Below are 25679 nucleotides of genomic sequence, written 5' to 3'. Positions count from 1 at the left end.
TTGCAGTCATCGACGAGATCACACGACGACGTCAGTGGGCATAATTCCGTGGACGGGAGAGGAGAATCAGACCGGTTCTTCCTGCACCGATGCTGGATGCCGTTTCCTAGCCAAGCCAGGCCATCCGGTGAATCATACATAGTCAGATAGATGCTTTTGCATCATCTGATGCAGGCCCAGAGTGGCCGAAGCCTCTGGATCCTACACAATAAGAAAAAAAAAGTTGAAACTTCCTGCAAGTTTATACACATCATATATAGAAGATACACACACACCTACATCATCATAGATTTTATCAAAATCAACCGCTCCGTTGATACTTCAACTCGACATAATCTGTAATCCCAGCCCGTCCAAGCAACTCATCCACCGACCCCCGACTCAGATCCGTCCGTCTGAGCTCAAACTCACCGAAAAAGTTCGGCTCCGTCGAGACCTTCTCAAACGACACACTCTCGAATAGGGCAAGGCTGCGCGCATTCACTTGCCCGATCTTCACGCTCAAACACGACAACTGTAGCGGGTTCGGTAGCTTTTCCCTCGCTGCGGGATCGCTCCCCCGCGCGACGAACTCGTCTAGAATCGCCCTCTCGTTATCGGCAATATACCGTAGAAAGACCAGCAGACTGGCCCGTCCAAACCCCCTGCGCTGGTTTCGCTTCTCGGCAACCATCAACTCGACCTCCCCGATGATCTGGGGCGGCGAGGTACCCTCTTCGCCATCGTCGATTCGCAGGAAGAGATTGATATCCCCTACCATCCTGTCAGGGCTGTCATGGTAATCAGTGAGCGGTTGCTGCTGCTGGGACGGTTCAACAGGGTGACAAGTGATAAAGGTCAACTTGTCTGCGTCACTGCGCCAACTCTGCTGCATCGCGTATTCCTCTTCAAGTGTCAGAGGCTCTGAAGCGGTTGCTTCTTGTATTTCCTGCCAGCATTTAATTAGCTCTTGAGACTATGGTACTGCTCGTTTTAGACTTATGTATTCTAGTCTGCTTGCCTCATCTTTCATCCATTCGTGGTACTGCGGAACGTGCCATTTCGAATATGGGACTAGCAGGACGGCAGACGTCGAGATAGCTAGGCTAGTTAGCTTGGTTTTGGGTGTAGCCTGCGACTTGTACGTACCAGTCGTAGCGTTAATTAGCATGGTTGTGTTATATTTTCCTAATGATGTCTTGGTTGATATGTAGTTACTACCTGGTTACGGAGTAAATGTGGATGGTTAGATCGTGAGTCTTGGCATCGTTCTATATTTACTATGCTTGAACCCATTACTTGAGTGTAAAGATGGGAAAAAACAACCTTTGAATTAACAACCCAGATGGTTACTAAGGTCTCCATTTTGATTAGAACGAACGAGCTACTTTTTTTCTTCCTGCCCTGCAAATCCTGCAAATCGAACGACTTCGACTTCTAAAGTATCCGTGTCCACCAATATCAGTTCCCCGGTCTCGCTGAACTTTGGAATGGTCAAAAGGCGGACACGCGGTATTGACGAATCGTCAGCCTCGGCCATGCTCGCATCTGGACCGTCTAGACGCAGAGGGGAATCCCCTTCGATGACTGCTGTCTTGAACTGCGGCTGGTTCCCTGTAAAGAAGATGTGCGGACACGATTGAATAACAAATGGGTCATTGGTTTGGAATGGGTAGCACCCTGCAACCAGATTAGTTGATGGAAATAGTCGCAAAAAGTATAAAAGAACATACAGATTGTGTCCGGCGCGGTAGGGACTAAACACCGCCAGCGAAGCATTGCTTCCATTACCCTTATCCGCGCCTCGGCGTCTTCGTTGTTCTCCGAGGTCCCATCCTCACCTGCAAAATCCAAGTATCGCAGGACATCATCCACATTCTGGCCACTGGTCCCCAACATACGCAAACCCTCCACTTCGCCTTCCCACGGGTTCGTCACGGAATCGAACCAGCCAGGTTCCGGTTGTTGGTCCCCGGAAGGTGGCGCAGAGCAGTATGCCCTGGACTTGAGGAACATAGCTCGATGTACGCCTTGCTGAGGTAGTGAGACGTTGGCCGGGTCGTGCTCGCCCGGCATGAGGGTGACAGGTATACTGGGAAGAATTTCGGATAGAAACGAATCGAGCTGGGTAATGGGCGAAGAGTTATATGTGGAAGCGTCATATCCATACTTTTTCGAGGCATTCTTCTTTTTAGCACTCTCTGCTGATGCAGCTGTAGTTGCAGCCTCTAACGTGGCTCCCGAGCCCAGGGAGTTCCCTGCAATGATAAGACGGGTGATCTTAGATGCATCTTCGTCCCCTGAGGGACTAGTGTACCCCAGGAGATAATCGGTGAGAAGTTCTAGAGCCAGCGTATCGCTCGAAGTTCCCGTGATACCAAGCCCACTGACAAAGGCAATCTTTCCTTTACCGCCGTCTTTCTTGTCTTCAGTCTTATTCCACCGGCGAGGCTGACTGGGTAAATCGGGGACCTTGACGTCGACGACCTCAAAGTCGCCGTTGGCGTTCTCTGTCCCTAAAACCGCGACGACCGCCCCCGTGACCAACTGGGTTGACGAGAGAAGTGAGCCTGTGAGTCGTAGCCGGCCCGACTCATCCTCCAACATGACTTGTGTGAGTTCCGGTTTCGAAGGGTCGAGGTAGGTACGGCGAGGCGGAGGGGCCGAAGTGAAGTGCTGCAACGGACTGTCAGGACTCTAGCTGGTAGAACAGAGAGTAAAACAGAGTAAAAACTCTTACCTCCTTGGTCAAGTCGTCTAAGATGTTGGGTTTGAGCGGCAAATCCATGTATACCGTTCCAGCCACCCAACACAGATCTCCCTGTCGCACATCCAGTACTCTGTCCACTCGACGGGCGTGCTCCCCAGCAATCTATCGCGTGGCGCTGATCAGCTTGACCCTTCCATTCCTTCCATTGCGACCGATTTCCTTTTCACTGTGCTTACATTGAATCCTTCCCAAGCCTCTGTCGCAACCTGCTCCACTGCCGGCTTCAGCTTCGCCAACCGCAAGAAATACATATCTCCATATTGTTGCTGGTAATGCCTCTCTGATCCGACCGGCAAGGCAAATGTATGAAGGGGATGATAATGGGAGGGCTCGCGGTAGACCGACTCATATTGCTCATCACTGTCTTGTCAATAACAGGTCACGATAAACTGGTATAGGTTGGGAGGGGTAGCTAGCACTGACCTTGGAGGCCGCAGAAAGCCGTAGTCTTTATCATTGGTAGACATTTTTATCTTAAATTGCAGAATAAACAATAAAAAAACACCAAACAAAATCAGTAGACCGCGAGACGCCGCTGAGCAGTCAAATGTGCCGTCATTAGTTTGGCAAACGAACGATTTGTCGGAAGACGCGTCGATTCGCGTCTGGCTTCGCTCCACCGCAGAATCAATAGCGTTACCGCTTTGGGACTCAATAACCTTCAACCTCCATCTAACTGACTTGAAACATCTGGCAGATTCTGCAACTGCGTGTTATAACCTACGGAGTGTTATTTCGAAAGAGCCGTCCTATATGAGGTCACCTCCTAATGCTAATGTGTTTTTTTGCCATTCGCAACGAATCCATCATTCTAGAAGATGACTACTACTGATTCCAGTCCTGAATCGATACACTTTATGACGGGATTCTCTTTCGCATATCTCAATCACTGCTGATCTTTGGTCTGACTGAGTTTCCAAGCTGAGGGAATGGCATTTAAAAGTATAATTCATTCTGCGGTAATGCTGGCTAACAAAATATTTACTCGCTCTGGCTATAGCCTGGACTGTAGGAATGCGCGCCGATAACAATACCAAATACATTGATAACACCTGAATGATGAGATAGATCCACGAGGCAAGACTCATACGTATGCTGGGAATGTGGCCGCTAGATGTGCGATACAGATCCAATCAAGGGGTAGTCATGCCCCTCTATCAATGTCGAGAGCATTCCATATGCCCTGTCCACATGCCGTGGCTGGAGGCCCAAACGAATCCCTTCATATCTGACAGAGTGCCGTGCACCATACAACATGGTACACAGAGAGCTATTGCAGTCTCATTTGGACCAGTCTGTGTTCTGGAACACATTCGCCGATAAGAATGGGCCAAAACACATCAGGCTTAGGACAGCCATGCTGCTGTAATTCTCGATCAACGCATGTCTCTCATATCATTCTTAACGATTGATCTAGTCTTTTCTGAATGCTTAATATGCCTGACCTTCCCGAGTGACTGAGAGAGACAGTCTACTACGCTCCTGACACAGTAGCTAGCTACCTTCCTACCAAGCTCATGATGAGGCATCCTACATACAAGAGCCTGTTGGCCAGGTTGGCGATCCTCACGTTTCTGATATGCATGCTGGTGACTGCCTTCAGCGCCGACTTCTCCCTCCCACGCAGCTCTCCGCCGGCACTCTTCCGCCGCAGTCTCCCTGGGTCTCTCGCCACAGCCCCCAAGGGTGCAGTGGGATACTACCAGCCACCGCCGGGCCCTGTCAACGAAGATGAAGACCCGGTGCCACTGACCAGAACACATATCTCGCCTACTCACGAGGCGGCACACGAACTGCGAGGGGTGGCCTCAGCAACAGGAGAGGCAGAATCTGGGTAAGTTGAGACTAGTCTGTGTTCTTCTGCCCATGTGCTTGTCCTAATCAATCGATCTTCTCAAATAGCAATAACCCCACCAAGACGCAATCTGTGGTGGAAGCGACCTCGTCCGGTATAGCAAGCAAGAAGGCTGTGCTGGGAGGAGGCCTCGGCCTTACCATACTTCTTTCTAGTCTACATCTTTAAGACTCCTCGAATTCTGCATGCATCCTGTTTTCAGCTCAGTATATTTAGAAACAATTGGACATTCTTCATCCTGATAAATCATAAGCATTATTGTGCTATGTGTAATATCCTTGCTTGTTAGCCTCGGCTCCGCTTCCCCGCATACTATCAGCCACCTCCTAACATCAGTATAACTACCTACGCAGTACCTGGTTGTACAATGATGAAAACCAGAACAAAGCCATCTATTGACTGAGTAATTACATATACAGAAACACTCGAAGATAGCTTTCTATTGAATCAACTCTTAACCATGTCCCTCCATACCCCCCTCTGCTCCCTCCTTCACATCCAACACCCCATCCTGCTGGCCGGGATGGCACGCACTTCAGGCGCCGCTCTCGCTGCCGCAGTTTCCAACGCTGGAGGTCTAGGCACCATCGGTGGACTCGGATACAAGCCGTCCCAGCTGCGAGAGATGCTGACCGAACTGAAGAGTCTGCTGCGTGACCCGTCACTGCCCTTTGCGGTTGACCTTGCTCTCCCGCAGGTCGGCGGTGGCGCGCGTGCGACCAACCACGATTACACGGAGGGCCATCTGGACGAACTGATCGAAGAAGTTATCTCGGCAGGAGCCAAGCTGTTTGTCTCTGCCGTCGGGGTACCGCCGGCACGCACGATCCGGCGCTTACACGAGGCCGGAATCCTGGTGATGAACATGGTGGGCGCGCCACGGCATGCAGAGAAGGCGCTGGAGGCGGGCGTCGACATTGTGTGTGCGCAGGGCGGGGAAGGCGGCGGCCATACGGGAGATGTCCCATTCTCAGTGCTGGTGCCTGCTGTCGTGGATGTGGCGAGCCGGTACACGAGCCCGCTGACAGGGCAGAAGGTGCTGGTGGTGGCCGCGGGGGGGATCAATGACGGACGCAGTCTGGCGGCTTCGCTGATGCTGGGCGCAGCGGGTGTTTGGGTCGGCACGCGGTTTGTGGCCACTGTTGAAAGCGGCGCCAGCAAGCTTCATAAGGAGGCTGTCGTCGCCGCGCGCTTCGGCCAGACGAGACGCACCCTGGTCGTCTCCGGGCGACCGCTGCGTATGCTGCCCAACCAGTATATTGACGAGTGGGAAAAGAAACCGGAGGAGATTGCGCGCCTGACAGCTCGTGGGGTCGTACCGTTGGAAGACGATCTCGAACATGGTAGGGAGATCGACCTGCCCTTCCTCATGGGCGACGTCGCGGCTGTTATCCGTGAGATCAAGCCAGCGGCCATTATCGTGCAAGAAATGGTTCAACAGGCGACGGAGGTATTGACGCGGGGGGCGTCCTATGTCCAGGGGCCGACAAGCAAGCTATAGTATGTAGAGGACCGAGGTAGACGAAACATAGCTCTTGATCTTCTACAATCATGATATGGCAAGAGAACGATAGATATCCTTGTCTTTGCACTCGACGAGAAAAAGTGACGGTGGAGGCACGAGGGCGCTACGACGTATATTCAGATATGTATTCACACTGGATCCCGCAAAACACCAAGGGCTGCGGTCATCAACAGAACGATCATGAGAATAATAATGTCAAAACATGGGTGTCAATTGATTGGACAGACAGCCCGTAGCCAGCAGAAACCAAGTGACTACGGCCTGCAAGAGGATTCATCAATGGCATCCATTGACCATGGCCTTGTTCCCGTTTGCCCTAGCTTCTGCCAGGTTGGGGGGAGGGGGTGGCCCGAAGACGGGCTTTTCCGGTTGATGGTGGTGCTCCATGCCGTTTACCTCATGTCCTGTGCTGTCCAGTTCGTATTCGTCATCATCACTGATCCCCTCTTCGTCTTCCTCATCTTCATAGTCTTCTTCGTCGTACTCGCTTTCCGTGCCCTCGTCGTCGCCGTCTAATTCCGCAGCGAGCGCTTGGCCCCGTCCTTGCGCCTGCATCCGCCTGCAAAGTGCCTCGAGATGGTGACTTTTCTTGCGCCATTTTTCCAGCTCTTCATGGTTTCGCGTTCGCTCCTCGGCCATTTCTAAAATGTTGCGATTCGTTTGATCGTGCTTGCGGGTCAGTGTAAGGTTCTCCTTTTCCAGGCGCTTGGTTTTCTTGGACATCTCTTCCATCTCTTTTCGAAATGTGAGAAAGAGTTCGTTGCTGTTGTTAAGCGTGTCTTCCACCTGTACATCCATTGTTACCATCGCAGTCCCCATCGAGCCGATTTATACAACCCAGAGCCGAGACCTACCTGCTTGAACTTCTCCACGTAGATGTTGAGCTGACTGCGTAACTCGGCCTCGGTGTGAGAAAACGTTGAAACCTGCGAGCTGAGAGCACGGCAGCGGGCAGTCTCGTTGTCCGAGGTGCGCCGTTGCTCTTCGCATTTGGCAGTAAGACATTGTATCTCGGCGTCCTTGCTGCGCAAGAGAGCCTTGTAGTGTAACTCGCGCATCTCGAACTTTTCCCCAATGGTCTTGATCTTTGCACGGAGACTAGATCCCGCTTGAGTCAGCACGCGCACATGTAGGGGGAGCGCCACCAGCCTCTGTATATCAACACTCACGCTTCGTCCAGATCAATATCCAATCTTTCGCTGCGAGGTGCACCCTTGGATGCCATCACATCCTGGATGTCATATAGAAGCGAATCCAGCCGTTCATTTACAATCATTCGCGCCTTTTTCTCCGTATCCTCGAGTTTCTTGTTTTCGTCCTGTTAGGAGAAAGGCCACTGCGTTAGCATCACTCCCACACAGACAGACATTTAATCCTCCCCCCAATCACGCCTGGCCTGCTCACTTTGACTTTCTTATTTTCTTTGGTCAACTCTCGACACAGCTTCTCCAGCTTATCCTTCATCGTGATGGTCTTGCTCAATTCCGATTTCCCCTTATCCTGGTCCTTCTGTAGCTGATCGGCCCGCTTCTTGCTCTTCGTGTAATCGCGATCCAACTTCTTCATGTCGGCTAGCAATTCCGTGTACTTCTTATGGACCGTCTCCAGGCGGGTCATCGGCGATTCGATATTACTGAGCAGTTGGTTGAGATCCCGAGTTGCCTTCTTGACTTCCCGCTCTGTCACGACCACCAACGAAACCCCTCGTTAGCAAGTTGTACCCCACAGTCCGAACACACCAATGGCTTCACGCACCGATCTCAGCCTCCTGATCTTTCTCCCCAGCGGCATCTTGTTCTAGCTGGGAGATCTTGGCAGCCAGCAGCTTCGACGTCTCGTTGGGATCTGCAAACTTTTTCCCCTGCTTCTTCTTTGACATTGCCGCGGCAGACATCTTCGGTGTCTCGGAAACGTGAAATCCCAGTCACTCCGGGGTGGTGTTGTCGTAGATAACGATCCTCAATAGTCGCGTGGTCAAGCCACAAAACGGCACAAAAAATCTGGAAACCGCAGCGGCGGCAGCCACGAGCGGTCAATCGATGGCCACAGCGCCCGAACAAAGACAGCAGAGTCCCCAAGGCCCCTGCGACTCCTGTCGTATCGGCCTCCTTCTACGCTGGGCAGACGTAATATATGCCGGCGGCGGACGGCGTAACGGCTCGCAGGTGATTTGTGAGCTTCCTCTTCTCTTTTCATTCAGCACGGACCGAGCAGAGCGTAGGGCGGCCAGGTTCGATACATACGAGCCCCCGGAACCCAACAACAGTCTGGCAGGCGACAGAACTAGAGTGTCTCGGTGGATTCAACGCAACAGAGGCCAACGCACGACGGAGAGGAAACTTCGAGGGTCCTGCCGGGGGAGGATCGAATCCAGTTCGCAAGAGGGGATGTGCGCTTGACCCGACTAGGGCTAGCGCTGCTGCCGGTCTTGGCGGCCCTGCGAAAAAACAGACGCGGGCGATTTGCGGTGCGGAGAGAGCAAACAACGCTCTGGCGACGGGACTTGACGGTGCGGCTTTGAGAGTCTCTACGCATCTGAGAACTCCGAGACTGGGTGTCGGGGTGGACTGTGACGTCTGTGACTGCTGAAGAATTCGAGGCTCCGCTGTATTGGTGCTGCCGCGCCTCCGGTGGACCTTCTCTCTGCGGATCAGGCGGGTGAGAGAGTCTTCTGCTGACAAGTGAAAGCCTCTGTGTGGCTACTGGCATCGACAGTCTACAATATGTTGCGATCGTACGTGGGATCGAGCGGGCGGGCTGTCGGGTTGCGGCAGCCTCGTCTGGCGAAGCCGTTGTACTGTTCGACGCGTCTGGAATTTCTACGAAGAGCCGCTTCGACGGTGACCAGCCTCGACAGCTTCCCCAACATCGGGGAGAAGATCCAGGGCTTCACGGTGCAGGAGAAGAAGCACGTTCCGGAGTTGCACCTCACTGCCGTTCGGTTAAAGCACGACAGAACCGATGCAGATTACTTGCACGTGGCGAGGGAAGACAAGAACAATGTGTTTGGGATTGGGTTCAAGACGAACCCTCCGGATGCCACAGGTGTGCCGCACATCCTGGAGCATACGACACTGTGTGGGAGTGAGAAGTACCCCATCCGGGACCCCTTCTTCAAGATGCTTCCGCGGTCTCTCTCCAACTTCATGAACGCCTTCACTTCGTCAGACCACACGACGTATCCGTTTGCCACGACGAACCAACAGGACTTCCAGAACCTCCTATCGGTATATCTCGATGCCACGCTGCACCCGCTGCTCAAGGAGGAAGACTTTCGGCAAGAGGGGTGGAGATTGGGGCCGGAAGACCCTCGTGCGTTGCTGGCCTCGGACGGCCCGGCGGAGGGCAGTCGCCAACCGGACGACGTCGTGTTCAAGGGTGTCGTCTACAATGAAATGAAGGGACAGATGTCAGATGCAAACTATTTGTATTACATCCGATTCAAGGAGAATATCTTTCCGGCGATCAACAACTCTGGGGGAGACCCAGAGTATATAACCGATCTGACCCACCAGCAGCTTGTCGACTTTTCGAAACGCAACTACCACCCGAGCAACGCCAAGATTGTGACGTACGGTGATATGCCGCTTGAGGGTCACCTGAAGCAGATCGGTGCGGTTTTGGACGGGTTCGAAAAGGGAATGGCCGATACAGATGTGAAGACCCCTCTGGACCTAAGCCAAGGTCCGGTGAATATCACTGTCAGCGGTCCAGTCGACACTTTTGCCCCCGAAGACAAACAATTCAAAACCTCAACCTCCTGGTATATGGGTAACTCCACCGACGTCGTCGAAACCTTTTCGGTCGGAATTCTATCCTCCTTGCTTCTAGATGGCTATGGTTCTCCTATGTACCGGGCCTTGATCGAGAGCGGATTAGGGTCATCTTTCACTCCCAACACTGGGCTCGACTCCTCCGCAAAGATCCCAATCTTCTCTGTCGGGTTGAATGGCGTGAGCGAGGCGGAGGTACCTGCTGTCAAAGCGGCCATCCAGGAAGTCTTTGAAGAATCCCTCGCCACCGGGTTTAGCGATGAGAAGGTGCAGGGCTTCCTTCACCAGTTGGAGCTTGCGTTGAGACACAAAACATCGAACTTTGGAATCGGTGTCATGGAGAAGACGATCTCCACATGGTTCAATGGCACGGACCCCATGAAAGAACTTTCCTGGAACGAGGTTGTCGACGAGTTCAAAAGCCGATACAGCCAGGGTGGATACCTGGAATCTTTGATGCACAAGTATCTGATGAACGACCATTCCCTGACCTTCACCATGGCTGGATCACCCACTTTCAACAAAGAGCTGGATGAGAAAGAGATGATCCGTAAGGACAAGAAGATGGCTCAGCTCATCGAGCAGCATGGGTCTGCGGAACAGGCAATCGCAAAGCTTCAAGAGGAAGAACTGCAGCTTCTCAAGATCCAGGAAGACGCGCACAATGCCGATCTGAGCTGTCTTCCCTCCTTGAAAGTGAAGGATATTAGCAGAGAGAAGGAACGCAAGCAGGTGAGGGAATCGAAGGTCGACGATGTTGATGTCGTTTGGCGCGAAGCACCCACCAACGGCCTCACCTACTTCCAAGCCTTGAATGTTTTCAAGGATCTGCCCGATGACCTCCGGTTGCTCATGCCATTGTTCAACGACTGTGTGATGCGGCTTGGCACTGCGAATCGGTCCATGGAGCAATGGGAGGATCTCATCAAGCTCAAGACTGGCGGGGTCTCCAGCTCATCCTTCCATATTTCATCACCGACTGAGGTGGGCCAATTCAGCGAGGGTCTTCAGTTTTCGGGATATGCCTTAGATAAGAACATCCCCGAAATGCTGGACATCTTGTCCGCCCTGATCACTGAGACCGATTTCACTGGCCCCTCTGCTCCAGGGATGATTCAGGAGCTGCTCCGACTAACCACCAACGGGGCGCTTGACGCAGTGGCCGGCACAGGGCACCGATATGCCGTCAACGCTGCGGCCGCCAACCTATCCCGTAGTTTCTGGGTGCAGGAACAACAGGCTGGTCTGGCGCAGCTGCAGGCGACGGCCAATCTTCTCCGTGACGCGGAGTCTTCGCCGGAACGTCTCCAAGAACTGATTGAAAAACTTCGTGTGATCCAGTCGTTTGCCATCTCGAAGGCGTCTAGCCTGCGTGTCCGTTTTGTTTGTGAAGCGAGCAGCGCTTCGCAGAATGAGTCGGTGCTCCAAAAGTGGCTTGTGGGACTGCCACGGTCCTCGCTGCCAACACCATCCAGCTCTAGTCCCTTCCAGGCCAATGCCCTCTCTGATCGATTCTTTTATGATCTGCCTTACAAGGTGTACTACTCCGGCCTTGCAATGCAGACGGTTCCGTTCGTCGACCCATCCAGCGCGCGCCTCAGCGTCCTCTCCCAACTCCTCACGCACAACTACCTTCACCCGGAAATCCGCGAAAAGGGAGGCGCATATGGTGCCAGCGCTAGCAATGGCCCTATCAAGGGAATTTTCACCCTTTCCAGCTACAGAGATCCAAACCCGCTCAACACGCTCAAGGTTTTCAGTAATTCGGGCGTGTTTGCTAGAGATCGTGCCTGGTCGGAGCGGGAGTTGGATGAGGCAAAGCTGGGCATCTTCCAGGCCCTGGACGCCCCGATGAGCGTGGACGAAGAAGGCTCACGCTACTTCATGAGCGGTGTTACCCATGAAATGGATCAGCGCTGGAGAGAACAAGTGCTTGACGTCACCGCCAAAGATGTCAACGAGGTCGCCCAGAAGTTCCTGGTTGAGAGTTCTCGCCAGGCCATCTGTATCCTCGGCGAAAGAAAAGAATGGACCGATTCTGACGGTTGGGATGTGCGCAAGCTTTCGATGAATCCCACGGAGGCTAGCCCAGAACCTGCCGACATGGCTGCCACTGCTTGAGGGCAGGCCGTGGAAACGCTGTACGATAGATGGTATACCCGTGGATTTTGGCATAAACGTTGTACAATATGATATGGCAGGGATACATAGACGGCTGTACAATAATTTCCCCCCCCCCCCCTCTTCCCCCCCCCCCCCCCTTTTTCTTCATCATCTTCTCCCCGTTACTTTTGCCCCGGCAATTTATCAGCGCGACCAGAACAGTCATCGCTCATCTCAACCGTCATCCCCATGGTTAATTGATGGGTTGCAGTCTACTCCATAGACTCTCAGCGCAAGATCAAAGTGTTAGGAATGTGAACCCACCCTAGGGTCAGCCCCTGGGAGTAAGGTACACTTCCCTCAAAACCTCCGTTTTTCAGACTCGGCCTGGCGTTCCTCGGAACATCTGTCAGCCTACGCAGGACGGACTAAAAACGTGAGAACAAAGACATACTGTAATGTGTGAATATGTAGTATATCGAGGTGTGCAGGTATATCCTGTAAGTACCTCCGTGGATAAGAAAAGCCTTCAGAGCATGCCAGACTCGGGCTTTTGAAGTGAAAATATATATTATGTACAAATGAATGCACCACCCGAGAGCGTGATAAACCCCCCCAAGTACCAGTATTAGAGGAGAAGGAGGAGGTGCAACGGGGCGAAGCGAAATGATCAAAAGAAAGCAAAAATGATGGAACAGACGAAGAGGAAGAGAAACACATGGATAGGGTATAAAGCACGGGCGTGGAAAACGCTCATCAATCATATCATACAAGGTCTATTAGGCCTAGATTTTTATTTTCGGGGTTTGAGAGGATGGAAATCATTGTCTCGGACCAAAGAGAAGGAAAATAAAACCTCTCTCGCTGGAAGGAGAGTAAAGTGAGTCGGCATGTTTTTAGTCTTCATCCGGGTCTGAGGGTAAATCATCTTCGGCCGAGACCATGGGTGCCGAATCTGACTGAGATGAAGGTGAGGGTGGTTCGGGAGCTTCATCGCTTTGCACGTTTGAAGGAGGGGTTTGTGGTAAAGGTGGGAAGGGCTCTGTTTGATCTTTCATGGATTGCCAATCCGACGACTGGCTGAATGACCTGACCATGCCGATAGCCGTATGAGGACCCCCATTTGCTGATGCCGCGGATGAGCCCACATTGGTGTCCCAGGGAGCGTTCTGTGTACGAGTGAGCTTCGAGAAATACAGAGAGAGCAAATGAGAGATAAAAAGGAAGGATTTCTTTCTTACCTTGCCATCTCGCTGGTCCAGACCCTTGGAGACTGCTAGCTTCTGAGCAGCGACCCTTTTCCTCGAGACTTCTGACTCCTCTTCGAGAGCGACTCGCTTGTCTTCCAGCTTCAGATCCTCTATGGACGGGGTCACAACCTCGTGAACCATCTCGGCTGCCTCTGAGACTCGTTTCGATCGATTGGTGTTTCTTCGGTCCTTCTTCCGCGAACCCTTGGACGACATCGTCCGTTGACTGAGTGTGCCAGATATCGACCGCTTCATAGACGCCGGTTTCCCTCCGGGCGTCTCATCGGTCTCGATACCGGTGTTGCGACGCCCTAACGTCAAAGCAAATTCATCGTCCAACGGAACCGCATCCTCTTCCTCATCACTCAGAATAAGATCGCCTCGTGAGCTGAGGGAATTACTTGTTCCCCGCGACGAGTGAGTCCCACTGCGCTCCCGCCCATGTACCAAATGCCTCTGGTACGACGGACCGTCTTCCGCCTCTTCAGCCGCCTCCATGAGGGGCTCATCTTCTGGGAGGTGCTTTCGCAGCCCCCCAGGATTATCTTGAAGGTCAGCAGCCGAGGGCCGGTACTTGAGACCGCGCGCACCCACCCGCCACGGGAAGCGCTCCAGGAAGCCGAGAAAGGAGGAGCTCGGAATGACCGTCGGATCGTTGCGCTCATCTGGAACCAAGAGACTGCTTTTCCTGCGCACGTTCCGAGTCCCGTAGCTCATCTTGCGCTGCTTGCGCGGCTGCTCCGAGCCTCCTCCGCGCGCCAGCCCGCTGCCAGCCAGCAGCCGATCGAGCTCATCGTGTCCCCACCCCAGAATCCCATCCCCGGTAGCCTCGTTGTCCCAGTCGTCGTAGAAGTCAAAGACGGACTCCGCGCGGCCTCGTCGCCGGCGGCGTAGTTGGTCTTCCCGACTGGGAAGACAGGGCGCAGCACATGCGTGGACACAGTTTCCGATCGCAGCGACGCAGGGAGTGATGTAGTGATGAGAGAAGGCATAGAGGCCTTCCTGGGCCGACTCGTTCGCCGACTCAAGATTGTGAGAGAATCGATTGATCGTTTGGCGGATCCGCGGGTCACTGGGGCGCATCATTATGGCTCTCTCCGACGTGCTGCTTGGTGCAGCCGGCGGAGGAGGGGGAAGTGGTGTGAGTGAGGAGGTAGTCAACTACTAGGTAACTAGGTGCTAGGTAGCGGTGAAACGTCTGCGCGGGTGACCTCACCCGAGAGTCGTAGGCATCGGGAGGACAGATGGGATTGTTGATCGATGGATCCAGCGTTTGAATCGCAGATCGACAGCCCACAGTCTTGTTGAACCGACAAAGGGGTTGCGACTGCAACTTGGCTCAGCTGCGTTGTCGTAGGAAGATGTCATTTGGCCTCAGGCTGACATTCTTCGCTGACTCAGCACACGTGAGCTCGTCGACAGATCGGGAAAGGTGCACAATGATCCATTTGGAACTTGACGGGGGTAAAACAAAAAAAAAAAAATATACAGGAAGGCCTGCATCTGCTATTGACGACTCCGAGGCTTGCAGAAGGGCTCTGTGAAGTATCTGCCTGGCCATGGTATACTACGTGCGTTTTCTAAAGACACCACGCATCCAGAAACAGCAGGCAGGCGCGCTGTCTGTCAATGCCCTCGTCTGCATCACGACAGATCTGGGCGACGCATTTCTCGCCCAGGATGTGGATTTACTCGCGGTATTGACGGTCGAGGACTCTGATGTGCCTCTCTACCAGGAGTCGCTAGCATGGAAGGCCGGCAAGAGGGAGCTTTCGGTCTCTCTAGGCCCCTTCTCCAAGGACCTGTCCAGATCACCGATTGTCCTAGGCGTTAGGGCGATTGAGAAGAGAGGGAAGCCATTTCTGAATCCAGCAGATAACCTTCAAGATGCATCCAGTATACCTCTTGTAATATCCGGGTGGAGTGCGCCATTTGGAGGACCGCAGCTCTCCGCCGCAGAGAGGGTGATAGAGCGACGTCTTTTTCTACAGGACGGCCGGCCAGCGGTGAGGATCTGGGAGGAGACCGGGAACAGTATCGCCCGGCACATTTGGTGAGCCTTTATTTGTCCTCTTCCGAGAAATCTACGATGTTCTTCTATTAAGACGGGGGGTCTCCACAGGGATGCAGCCCTCGCTTCCATGTTATATCTCCAGAGTGGAATCAGTAGTAGCAGTCGCAGCTTGTCGATGCAGTCTCTCCAGGAGCGTATATCTCAAAACGACAACCTGCTGCACGTACTCGAATTGGGAGCCGGGTGTGGGATAGTCGGAATATCTCTCGCTCACCTGCGCTCGCAGACCTCGGTGGTCCTTACAGACTTGCCCGAGGTTGAGGAGATTGTCATGCGCAATATCTCTGTATCTAGTCCGGCAAAAGCGTCTGGAGTTAAGTTCGAAACGCTGGACTGGGACGAGGAACCCCCGAAGCGTATACGTGATACGGAGATTGATCTGATCCTAGTATCTGACTGCACATACAATGCGGACAGTCTTCCATCGCTGGTTTCTGTACTCAAGCATTTGACTGCCCTTTCCCCTCGAGCGCTCATTCTTGTTGCGCTCAAGAGAAGACACGACAGCGAAGCCATCTTCTTCGACCTAATGCAATCTGCCGACCTGCAAGCCTTGCAGCAAGATTCCGTCCTGCTGCCTGCAGCACACGGGCAAGCCGACCGCATCGAACTGCATGCCTACGGACGACAACCCCGGTAGGCAGCAAACCGGCTGGTCTCGAGTGATCATTCTTCCATATACGGTCCGTGCGATTTGTCTACGTTGGGCAGATGTCTATCGCCCAACGCACTGGGTGGGTATACGAAACACGGAGGACCGAGGGGGGACTCCGTAACTAGTTATGAGTGATATAACTCACAGCTAACTACCATTGAAGTATAGCTACTTTTTGTAGTATATTAGCGACGTCATGGCCGGGATTCGGCTTACGAACATCATTGGACAACCGGACACTTGTCAGTGGTCACACATATGAGCTATTGTTCCTTGGCAGCAAAGGGCAGATCTTTGTTTCGGAGACTTTCGCTAGAGCTGCCTATGATTGAGGGAAATCACATTGCACCTGCAGGGTGGGCACTGGGCACTGGGCACTCAGAAAGCCAGGGCACATAGCATCCAGCATGAGATGCTTTCGCGTACCACGGCTGCTGCTTGGGGCCAGGCCAGGAGGCACCGAATTTTCTGAACACTGAAAAGTACTGCTTATGAAAAAAAAAAAAAAAAAATCAAATCATTACGTGCAAAGAACTTGCGGCGCTCAGGCCTGTTCTAATAATACCCCACTAGTTGACGAAGAGACACGGTGAGTGTGGTTGGACCCTGTTTTTTTTTTCTTTGCTGGAGCCTGAGCGAGTCTCGATTCCCCATGGAGTGCCTCCCTCCCCCCTCTATCCGCCGAAGCAGAGCTGCTTCTCTTCCTGATTACCACCACCACCACCACTTCAACTTCTCTGCTGACCCAGGAGAAAAACACCTCATTCACAGGTGTTTGGTGAGTCTCTGCCCTGTTAACTGCTCACTCTTGGTTCAAGAGGTTCCCCTGTTAATCCCTCTGGTTGCCTGTCTTTACCCCTCATTCCCTGCGCGCGATTTTTTGGAGCCCTTTACCCTAAGAACTGATCCTGGACGCAAAATTTCAAAAAGTCCGCACGCACATCCCTCCTACCCCCCTTAACTCTTCTTTTGTGTCTGTTACAAACACCTCATAAGATTGACTGGCTGACCGCTTCATTGATTTTTGAACGCAGCAGACGCTCTGTCGATTTTTTAAATCGCTCATCATCCCGTCCCAGCCTTTGGAGTCCCCAAAGGCCGACTGCTCACCACGGCTCTTGTAGCCGCGTTCCTGCTTCCCGATCAAATTGTATCCCCTCGACGTCTTCGACACACTCTTAACAACATTCCCCCTCCTTCTGCTGACTCCGCCTAACCTCCCTCCGACCGGCGTGCCCTTTTTTAACCCGCCCCCGCCTTCGAACTTCTCCCTTGACTTTGAGCTGCCGCATAGGACTTCTCTGAAGGTTCTTCCTCTCCAGGAGGAAGGGTCTAGGAGGCTTGGTCCAGCCAACTTTGATTGCGAAACCTTTCGCCCTCCATAACACGCAGTCGCGTTGATACTCTCTTTCACACACTATCTTTTTTTAAACCCGTAATCCGTGCTCGTCGCAGCCGCATGGTTATGGCACCGACTGCTTGTGCACCTGCTGAAATATGTGTCTCTAAACACTATCAAGACAAACATGAATTGTATCCCAGTCATGCTGGCGATTATGGAGGGGACGAGGTATCGCAGTCCAAGTTGGCTGCGAAAGACCTGGTCTTTGAGATTTTGAAGAAGCGGGCGGCCGATGTTGATATCGATCGCTGTGGACCTGGGGAGGAGGATCCGTTTTATGTCGCCGACATGGGCGAAATTTACCGCCAGCATCTGCGCTGGAAAATGAACCTCGGCCGCGTCAAGCCCTTTTATGGTACGTCCTCGCTGCCATGCATAAAAAAAATATCAGACGAGTACCCTGTTGCTGACCACCGCATAGCGGTCAAGTGTAACCCCGATCCGGAGATTCTCCGCCTGATGGCTCGTCTTGGCAACGGTTTCGACTGTGCCTCCAAGGCGGAGATCGACCTGGCTCTCGAGTCCGGAGTCGACCCCAGCCGCATCATCTACGCGCAGCCGTGCAAGACTAAATCCTACCTGCGCTATGCGGCCCAGATGGGCGTGAGACAGATGACCTTTGACAATGCCGACGAGCTGTACAAGATCAAGGCTAATTTCCCGGACGCCGAGCTCTACCTGCGCATCCTGACCGACGACTCCACTAGTCTCTGCCGGCTGAGCATGAAATTCGGTGCCTCTCTGGACGTTGCGCCTCAGCTCCTCGAACTGGCGCACCGGCTCGAGCTCAATGTCGTCGGCGTCAGCTTCCACGTCGGCTCCGGCGCTGAGGACCCCAAGGCCTTCCTCAAGGCGGTCCAGGACGCGCGCCTCATCTTCGACCAGGCGGCCGAGATCGGCTACGAACTGCACACTCTTGATGTTGGGGGCGGTTTCAGCCAGGACACCTTTGAGAAGTTCTCGGCCATTTTGAGTGATGCCCTGGATACTTATTTCCCGCCTAACATCCGCATCATCGCCGAGCCCGGTCGCTACTACGTTGCCAGCGCCTTCACCCTTGCGGCCAACGTCATTGCCCGCCGCGACGTCCCCGACCCGCTTGACCCTTCTCGTGATGCTTACATGCTGTACCTCAACGACGGTGTGTACGGAAATTTCTCCAACATCATCTTCGACCACCAGCACCCCGTCGCGCAGATCCTTAGCTGCGAGAACCGGTCCCGGGCCTCCTCTCCGGATGCTGCGACTCCGGAGGGATTCGCCTACTCCATCTGGGGCCCGACCTGCGACGGCATCGATGTCATCTCCGAGCGCATCAACCTTCCGGGCCTCCTGGATGTCGGCGACTGGCTTTATTTCGAGGATATGGGTGCCTACACCCGCTGCAGCGCCACCCGGTTCAACGGCTTCTCCGACACTCACGAGGTGATCTACATCTCCAGTGAGGCCGGAGCCTCAGCCCTCCTCGACTACTAGTCGTCTCTTCCTTTGACTTCTTGACCGTTATGTCCTTAAATTGTTGTTGTTTTTCCCCTTGTATTTCTGCCCTGCTGGTTGCTTGTATTCAAGGGGCCGAAGGGCTGAAATGTAATCGCAGATTCACTTCTTGTTTTTCATCTTTGTCCTGTTCCTCTTTAGATCCCACCTAGTACATTCCTTGAAGAAAGAGAATATATTTGTTGTTGCGCTTAGAAAGACTTTTTTCTTTTCTCAAGTCCAGTCCAGTTTATGATACTTGCTACCTGCACTTGACTCGCTAGACACTGCCCTTGACATGAGCCGATCTTATATCTAGAGCACTTGATAGATTTTCATATTCTTCTAACCTTGAAGGCTTCTCATATTGACGTTGCAGGAATTATACCCAAGTTACTAATGGGACATGGATCAAATGATCTATTCTATTCTTCTTTAAATCTGGTGTTGTTGAGAGCCAGCTCCGTAACGCAACACATATGAAAGGGGTTATCCGTCTAAAGCAATCTCTCGACGGTTAGCTCCGCCCCTTGCTTCAGATCACTCGCTTCGATCAGGCCACCGGCTTCAAGTCTTTTCTTCCATTTAGCAGATTCGTAGCGGGCGAGAATGAAGGTGATACGAGCCACTGCCGAGGGGTCGGTGGTCTCCGCCGCCGCGGCGGAGGGCGTGAAGGTCCATCGGCCAAAGGCCCAATTGAGGATATAGGACTGGGGAGAATCAGAGGCAGACTGCGGGGCCACTACCTTCTCCTCTGTGTCTGGGGATGAAGAGGTCGGCGGCGTGGTGGGCGAGCAGCGGATGATTCCCTTTATGCGATATACCTCTTCTCTGGATGCGGAGCGGAGGAGGTTCTCGAATGCAGGGATGTCGATGGTTGTGGCAGGGGAGGAAGCCTTCAATTTGACGGACAGCACTTCCACTTCGGATTGATGGTCATGTTTATGGTCGTGGTCGTGGTCGTGGGGATGGGTATGCTCATGCTGGTGTTTCTCTTCCTCCTGGTTGGAGAATAGCGCTCCATCGATCCCCAGCAAGACGTCCTTGTCTACTCTCCCCTTATCGGACTTGACCCAAGGCGTCTGCACGTCCAAATCTCCCAGACGGTCTAGGCAGATATCGAACCGCATCTCCGGCACGTCCTCCCACTTGTTGAAAATGATCAGATCCGTATATTTGGCCTGCAGTTTCGCCGTGTAGCTTGTATCCTCGTACCCCTGCCAGTTCTCCACATCGATGACACTGATCACGCCGTCCAGCATGAAACTGCCCCCTTGCTCGCGCGACAGCCGGTTCACCTCCATCGCTAGCGTGGCGGGGAACGCGCTCCCGGAGGTTTCGATCACGATCCGGTCGGGCTGGACGGTATCACGGAGCTGGTCGAGCGCATCGCTGAGCTGACCGACCAGATTACAACATATGCATCCGTTGAGCAGCTCGCGCACCCCGGAGATGGCGTTGGCGGAGGCGAGCTGCGAGTCGACCGCAACATCGCCGAATTCGTTCTTCAGAAGCGCGAGGCGATAGTCTGGCGGCAGTTGGGGAATGAGGTTGAGCAGGAGCGTCGTCTTGCCGGAGCCGAGGAAACCGGTCACGATCGTCACAGGTATGGCAGGCATGTTGGTTTAGTGACCTGGATGGATTGAAAGTTCTCAAAGGGTTCGCCAGGTATGATAGCGGGGGTAATCAGGGCGGGGTATCACCGCAATCGAGATCGTTGTAAAGCGATCAATAAAACCTCGAGTATGAGAGAAAAGAAAAAGCCGCCTCAGCAAAGAGATATAAATCTATATTTTTAATTATCCAAAATGGAAAAAGGAGCGTTGATGCGCGAGTGACGCCGAATGTCGAGACGCCGAAGGGAAAAAAAAAACTTGCTCGAAGCCCTAAAAGAAGCCCTAATTCCCTTTTGGGCTGCGCGAGTTCTTTCTCAGGCTTCTCTCGTAACAATTACCCTCATCCGAATCCACGGACAACAGTTCATGTTCCAATGGCTCTCCCGGCGACGATCTGCGTCTCCACCGTCTGACTGGATACGTTCACTGTACCTGGTCTATAGCCCTCATGCAAGGCATCCGATGGCAGGGCCCATCTGGCGACGTCATTCATTTGATCATGGACCCAGCCAGGGACACCAAAACCAAGGAGTCGATGATCGAATTGATTCCACGATTCTATTTCACTGGTACCCGTGCTGGATGGTTTATTAATTGTCTAGTCAACGTTATTTCTGTACAGTTTCTTTCCTAATACTATAAAGTATTACCTTAAAACTCCGCCAATTCAGCAAAGCCGGACAGCCGACGGAAAGTCGATAACCGATGACGCTTGGATAATAATATACTTTTCTATACTGTCTCCGGAATCCCTATCTATGGCTATGGACTCATCTAAGGACCCAGTCGAAACCACCTCAAACGGATCAGTCGGAACCGAGAGCTATCTGGACATAGTGAAGCGTCAAGCCAGGAACCTCACCAACGGAGAAACTATCGAAGACCTTCAACAGAATATCAGCTCGCTCGCAGATGAGTCCGTTGCCCGGTTCAAACAATCCGTAGGCACCAGTGACCCAGGAGAAATGGTCAAGCAGCTCGGAGAAAAAATCCACTCCGCTGCAGTCGGGTCAATGGAAACCATTGAGAAAGAAACAGGTATGTATGCCTCCTATTACAAGGACTCTGCAAACTTCCCCCATATCACTGTGATAGCATGCGATTGATCGAGATTTGTTGCTTTAGGTATCTACTCTGAGGACCATGAACGTATTGATAAACTAGAGGATGAGAAAGTCGAGGATTTTCTTAAAGAGAATCATAAGAGCACCAGTGGAGTAAACCATAAGAAATGAGTTGATTAGTATGGATCTTTCTCCATAAAATCGCCAGTTTCGCTTCGAGACACATCGGATATGAAGGAATCTCAGTCAATAAGCATCAAATATCAGTTTTCATCAAAACCACGACCCAGGAAATACTGGTTCCCTTGAAGGAATTCTCAATTACATCATGGCCTTAAATCCCTTGTCCCAGCTCTGCTCTAATCCTAAAAAGTCAGCCACATGGCTCAAGCGATCAATACCCCAGAAACACTCGGTTTCACCGTGGGAATTGGTACACTCGAACCACGGCAACCCAAAAGCACCTGCTTTGAAAGCCTGCCCGGTATTGGCAGAGAGTAGGTTCTTTGTATCTTGTTGATTGGACTGAGTATCGGATTCATTACTGTCAGCCGATCCCATATGCGACATGCCGTGAAGAGAGAACAAGCATAGACATACAGCTTTCAGGACCTCATGCGCGACCTCTGTTCCAAGAACCTTCTCGAGCACTGGAAGGAACCCCTCTGGCTGGCCTATTCTCGCGTTTCCTTCGACCCAGTAGGATTGATACAGTTCTTCAATAGTCTGAGCGAAATGCGCGGGATGACGCTTGGACACAGCGCAGAGGGCACGTTGCACACTTAGCGTGGGAGTTGGAAAGCCATCTGGTGTTTTCTCTGCGATAGGGACAGAGCACCGCTTAGCCCAGCGAATTCTCTCCTTATTGATCCAGGAAGCTTTATCTGAGAAAAGTATCAACTGTCAAGTTTCGTGAGAGCAGACAAAACCAGAGTATAAAACTTGACAATAACGCATACTCTTGACCTGGATGGGAGGCGTGTTGGAACACATGTTCATCAACCCCCCCAAAAAGATGGGTACATAGGTTATATCGCATCTCGAGAAAGCAGCAGACTTCTATTCACATTCTCGGGTCAAATTCTCAGTTCAGATCTTCGAGGTGTAACATATGGAGTGTACAGACCCTTAGCACGTGGAAGGCTATGTATGCGAATGGACTCACAATGTCCAGGTACAAAGTGATTTTGCGAGTAGCCATGGCGATAGGATAACACTGATAGTTATAGACAAATCTGATGACGCAAGCAGATCGAATGATGAACTTATAGAAAGACTCCCTCTCTCTATGTAGGAGCCCCTCTAGAGAAACCGTCAACGCCGCTAACTCAAGTCCCGATAGCCGAGGTTGGATAGTATTAGTACCTACATATGAATATCTGGAGATCGGAGCAGTCCTGTTCGCTATTAGGAACGTTGGAGCCTGGATCCTGTTATCCACAGACCAGGAAGCTTCCACTCACGTGTTGATAAACGCCAAAATGATGTATTGTCGTCCAAATAGACCTTGAGGCGCTGTTGATCCTGCCAATGATGCTCTCTCGGTGGGTCGTGATACAGGATGTGCTTGGGACAGGCAGTTGGAGCAGAATTAAATACCAAAAGACATTATTGGGCTCCAAAAATAGTTGCCGATGACTGAATGTGATACTGCCAGTAAGTGCCCTTAGTATCTCCCAGCCAGGCACGTGCAGGCTGAGGTTTCCTGCTCTCCCCTGCTCCTTCTTCATCTGTCATTGTCCGAAATGGAAGGCGCGATGGGCTTTTCTTCACACCCATGTCGTCTTTCGAGGTTGATACTCCAGGCTCCTTTTTATCGCTGCAGAGACTACCTACTGCCTCTAATGAATTTGACCATTTACCACGTTTACGTACCCTATCATAGTACCGAATAGCAACAAATACGAGCTGTATACCTATCCAGAGCATTGAAACTGGCTGGAAGAATGTCGAGTACCTCGGAGCTTTCTCTCTCCACTAATACTTCCTCCGAAGAATCTGATCGCGAGTGTTTCCAGGACTCCATCACCAAGAGGCGTCGCCATGCAGTGTACCTGCATCGTCCTCCTGTCTGGTACCCGGGTCCTTGTTCCCATGACGACTCTCCAGGAAATACTGAAAGTCATGGTATACCTTACGCTTACGACATACGGGATCTTCAAGAAAATTGCCAACACCTTGACGTCTTAGAAGGCCCATTGCCAGTATGCCAGGAGTGTCACAAAGACCTGGGGACAGATAAGGAGCTCGGGATTTTCTCAACCATCCCGGATTTTTCACTGGAAGATGAACGGTGGAAACTTCGGGCTGCGAGTTGGCTACAGGAGCCTGTTTCTGAGGCTACAGCCCCAAGTGATGACAATGTCATTCCAGCTGTTGGCCAGAATTCTGTGAGTAGTACTTCTCTCTTTTGCTAGAAGCTTACTATACGTATAGTCTAACGTATTAGCCACCACTCTATCAAAGGCATGCCGGCCTTTGCACACGCTTGCGGTCATGCAGAGATGTCCGCGTTGGATCGGACGAAAACTGGGCGATTAAGGAAGGCTCTCTTGTGGTCTGCATTGACCCTGAATACACCATTCTGCGGGACCAGAAGCGGTCGAATGATGAATTTGAACTAGTATACGGGGATTTTTATGTAATTTGCCAATTATATGCCGACTTCTGGGCTTTATGCACCAAGGTTTCATTGAATGACTCTCCAAAGAGCGACTGGTATGGAGCCGAGCGAGATGATCTCGACAGGAGTTTCTTACGGCTTGGTTTTCTTCCTCTTTGTGCAGTCACACTTGCAGCAAACTTCAGTGCCTTTATCGATCGATGCACTAGAGACAGAAATTGCTTGTACCTGACCAAGTATCCCGGTAATGGCCTTCCCGTGGCTCCCCCGGAGCGCTCGCATAGTCTCCGGGTGGACAAGAAGTCCCTTGAAGAGACCTACAAGAACACTGGCGTTCCTGCTACACTGTGTGATTCTCTTGGGCCAGAACCACTGCTAGGTGTATCGGATGATTTTGTGCCCCTGGACTCAACAATTCGTTCGCTGTTTGCCGACAGACGATTTGGCAGAGACGAGACATCGGCACTACGCAGGCAGTTATCACTGAAGAAGTTCTGGCAGAATCTGAGAAACCCAGAAGCAACCACGGATTACGGATCCTCCGCCGGGTGGTCATCGGCATCGCACAGTCGTAACCCTTCATCTGAAAGCGATAAGCCAGCCACGCAGCCATGTCAGGGGCCACGCAGGACCCGTGGTAGCTTTGCTGCCGCCAGCGAGAATCTGAAACGACTTATCCGGATGTCTGCCGGCTAAAGGAGATTAAGCTCAAATAGTTCCAAAGCACGCTCGACCCTCGACCCTGGGCTATTCTTGGTTGACACGGGTGTCCGTTTCTATGTAATAAATGAGGCTATTCCCATTCTTTTATTTGCTAACAAAGGTGGCATACCTTACTTACTGGTTTATGAATAAATGAAATAAATTATCCGGAATATGTGATTTTTTTTTCTCTTTATATGTTGCGTCACCTTTGATATAAGATGAAGTCACCGCGAGTTGCCCCCCGGATGGTTTACCCTTACATGAATAAACAGTGTTGAATCCCAAATATTCTTCTCGAACACATAGCTACCTTGTTGAACAAAAGAAAGACGAATCACAAATATAAGGAGCGACAACAGGAATTGTAATTATAAAAGGAGCGACTGTCTGAGGGAATACTTACCGAATCTTTTTTTTTGTCCTCCTCACCATGTCCACAGCCCGATCAGCCAGCCTCCCTAGCGAAGAGGCTGATTTTCCTTCCGACCAAGAGACTGAGAAGCAGCAGCAGCAGCAGCAGCAGCAGCAGCAACAACAGACTCTGCAGCCCGTGAGCGAGAGCGGTAATCCGTGGGTGACGACCCGGGGAACGCTGCCGCGGGCGTCTCGTCGACTGCGCGCCGAGTACCGGTCAAGATCACAGCCGCGCAAGGGGCGGACGGGGTCGAAGTATCGGTCGAGGTCGAGGCATTGAAATAGTTGCGTATTCTCGCCTGGGAAGGAGGTGGGCTTTGATTTGTGCCATGGCGTTAATGGGGGTTTTCTGTGGAATGTTCCTGTTTTATCAATAGAATGACCTGACCATGATA

The 25679-nt window shown here is 52.2% G+C and overlaps 14 protein-coding genes across 14 annotated transcripts; 8 read left to right on the top strand and 6 right to left on the bottom strand.

The window, feature by feature from the left end:
• Window positions 1-88: 88 nt before the first annotated feature.
• ASPZODRAFT_705466 (hypothetical protein) lies at window positions 89-1204 on the bottom strand. The gene is made up of 3 exons (XM_022729678.1): window positions 1129-1204; window positions 1001-1080; window positions 89-928 (listed from the first exon to the last, which is right to left on the bottom strand). Exons 1-3 carry the CDS (start codon window positions 1148-1150, stop codon window positions 302-304), a joined length of 729 nt encoding a protein of 242 aa, XP_022579152.1. The 5' UTR covers window positions 1151-1204; the 3' UTR covers window positions 89-301.
• Window positions 1205-1242: 38 nt separating this feature from the next.
• Window positions 1243-3326, bottom strand: ASPZODRAFT_134724 (hypothetical protein). The gene is made up of 5 exons (XM_022723613.1): window positions 3173-3326; window positions 2926-3109; window positions 2720-2851; window positions 1713-2655; window positions 1243-1659 (listed from the first exon to the last, which is right to left on the bottom strand). The coding sequence occupies exons 1-5, from the start codon at window positions 3214-3216 to the stop codon at window positions 1364-1366; spliced, it is 1599 nt and encodes a 532-aa protein (XP_022579151.1). The 5' UTR covers window positions 3217-3326; the 3' UTR covers window positions 1243-1363.
• Window positions 3327-4269: 943 nt separating this feature from the next.
• Window positions 4270-4772, top strand: ASPZODRAFT_18215 (hypothetical protein; the record flags this gene model as incomplete). The annotated part of the gene is made up of 2 exons (XM_022727181.1): window positions 4270-4583; window positions 4652-4772. The coding sequence occupies 2 exons, from the start codon at window positions 4270-4272 to the stop codon at window positions 4770-4772; spliced, it is 435 nt and encodes a 144-aa protein (XP_022579150.1).
• A 292-nt stretch (window positions 4773-5064) lies between these two features.
• Window positions 5065-6105, top strand: ASPZODRAFT_153545 (hypothetical protein; the record flags this gene model as incomplete). The annotated part of the gene is made up of 1 exon (XM_022725986.1): window positions 5065-6105. The coding sequence occupies one exon, from the start codon at window positions 5065-5067 to the stop codon at window positions 6103-6105; it is 1041 nt and encodes a 346-aa protein (XP_022579149.1).
• Window positions 6106-6405: 300 nt separating this feature from the next.
• Window positions 6406-8023, bottom strand: ASPZODRAFT_153544 (hypothetical protein; the record flags this gene model as incomplete). The annotated part of the gene is made up of 5 exons (XM_022725985.1): window positions 6406-6915; window positions 6984-7227; window positions 7299-7447; window positions 7534-7808; window positions 7885-8023. The coding sequence occupies 5 exons, from the start codon at window positions 8021-8023 to the stop codon at window positions 6406-6408; spliced, it is 1317 nt and encodes a 438-aa protein (XP_022579148.1).
• A 598-nt stretch (window positions 8024-8621) lies between these two features.
• On the top strand, window positions 8622-12129 carry ASPZODRAFT_134720 (hypothetical protein). Its single transcript, XM_022723612.1, has one exon. The coding sequence runs from the start codon at window positions 8853-8855 to the stop codon at window positions 12021-12023; it is 3171 nt and encodes a 1056-aa protein (XP_022579147.1). The 5' UTR covers window positions 8622-8852; the 3' UTR covers window positions 12024-12129.
• A 772-nt stretch (window positions 12130-12901) lies between these two features.
• On the bottom strand, window positions 12902-14341 carry ASPZODRAFT_100662 (hypothetical protein; the record flags this gene model as incomplete). Its single annotated transcript, XM_022720772.1, has 1 exon — window positions 12902-14341. One exon carries the CDS (start codon window positions 14339-14341, stop codon window positions 12902-12904), a length of 1440 nt encoding a protein of 479 aa, XP_022579146.1.
• A 473-nt stretch (window positions 14342-14814) lies between these two features.
• ASPZODRAFT_153542 (hypothetical protein) lies at window positions 14815-15969 on the top strand (the record flags this gene model as incomplete). Its single annotated transcript, XM_022725984.1, has 2 exons — window positions 14815-15308; window positions 15378-15969. 2 exons carry the CDS (start codon window positions 14815-14817, stop codon window positions 15967-15969), a joined length of 1086 nt encoding a protein of 361 aa, XP_022579145.1.
• A 1474-nt stretch (window positions 15970-17443) lies between these two features.
• ASPZODRAFT_71088 (hypothetical protein) lies at window positions 17444-18862 on the top strand (the record flags this gene model as incomplete). Its single annotated transcript, XM_022729720.1, has 2 exons — window positions 17444-17741; window positions 17808-18862. The coding sequence occupies 2 exons, from the start codon at window positions 17444-17446 to the stop codon at window positions 18860-18862; spliced, it is 1353 nt and encodes a 450-aa protein (XP_022579144.1).
• Window positions 18863-19122: 260 nt separating this feature from the next.
• ASPZODRAFT_134716 (hypothetical protein) lies at window positions 19123-20712 on the bottom strand. The gene has a single exon (XM_022723611.1). It carries the CDS (start codon window positions 20479-20481, stop codon window positions 19360-19362), a length of 1122 nt encoding a protein of 373 aa, XP_022579143.1. The 5' UTR covers window positions 20482-20712; the 3' UTR covers window positions 19123-19359.
• Window positions 20713-20837: 125 nt separating this feature from the next.
• Window positions 20838-21910, top strand: ASPZODRAFT_134714 (hypothetical protein). Its single transcript, XM_022723610.1, has 2 exons — window positions 20838-21516; window positions 21604-21910. The coding sequence occupies exons 1-2, from the start codon at window positions 21237-21239 to the stop codon at window positions 21711-21713; spliced, it is 390 nt and encodes a 129-aa protein (XP_022579142.1). The 5' UTR covers window positions 20838-21236; the 3' UTR covers window positions 21714-21910.
• Window positions 21658-22995, bottom strand: ASPZODRAFT_134712 (hypothetical protein). Its single transcript, XM_022723609.1, has 5 exons — window positions 22912-22995; window positions 22669-22844; window positions 22502-22601; window positions 22143-22426; window positions 21658-22067 (listed from the first exon to the last, which is right to left on the bottom strand). The coding sequence occupies exons 2-5, from the start codon at window positions 22741-22743 to the stop codon at window positions 21864-21866; spliced, it is 663 nt and encodes a 220-aa protein (XP_022579141.1). The 5' UTR covers window positions 22744-22844; window positions 22912-22995; the 3' UTR covers window positions 21658-21863.
• Window positions 22996-23284: 289 nt separating this feature from the next.
• On the top strand, window positions 23285-25012 carry ASPZODRAFT_134711 (hypothetical protein). The gene is made up of 2 exons (XM_022723608.1): window positions 23285-23932; window positions 23992-25012. Exons 1-2 carry the CDS (start codon window positions 23489-23491, stop codon window positions 24859-24861), a joined length of 1314 nt encoding a protein of 437 aa, XP_022579140.1. The 5' UTR covers window positions 23285-23488; the 3' UTR covers window positions 24862-25012.
• A 288-nt stretch (window positions 25013-25300) lies between these two features.
• On the top strand, window positions 25301-25671 carry ASPZODRAFT_18205 (hypothetical protein; the record flags this gene model as incomplete). The annotated part of the gene is made up of 2 exons (XM_022727180.1): window positions 25301-25539; window positions 25662-25671. The coding sequence occupies 2 exons, from the start codon at window positions 25301-25303 to the stop codon at window positions 25669-25671; spliced, it is 249 nt and encodes an 82-aa protein (XP_022579139.1).
• Between the last annotated feature and the right edge of the window lie 8 nt (window positions 25672-25679).

This window comes from Penicilliopsis zonata, assembly GCF_001890105.1.
Source record: "Penicilliopsis zonata CBS 506.65 unplaced genomic scaffold ASPZOscaffold_13, whole genome shotgun sequence".
Lineage (NCBI taxonomy): Eukaryota > Fungi > Ascomycota > Eurotiomycetes > Eurotiales > Aspergillaceae > Penicilliopsis > Penicilliopsis zonata.
Note: the sequence above shows the minus strand (reverse complement) of the source record. Positions and strands in the feature narration are given on the sequence as shown.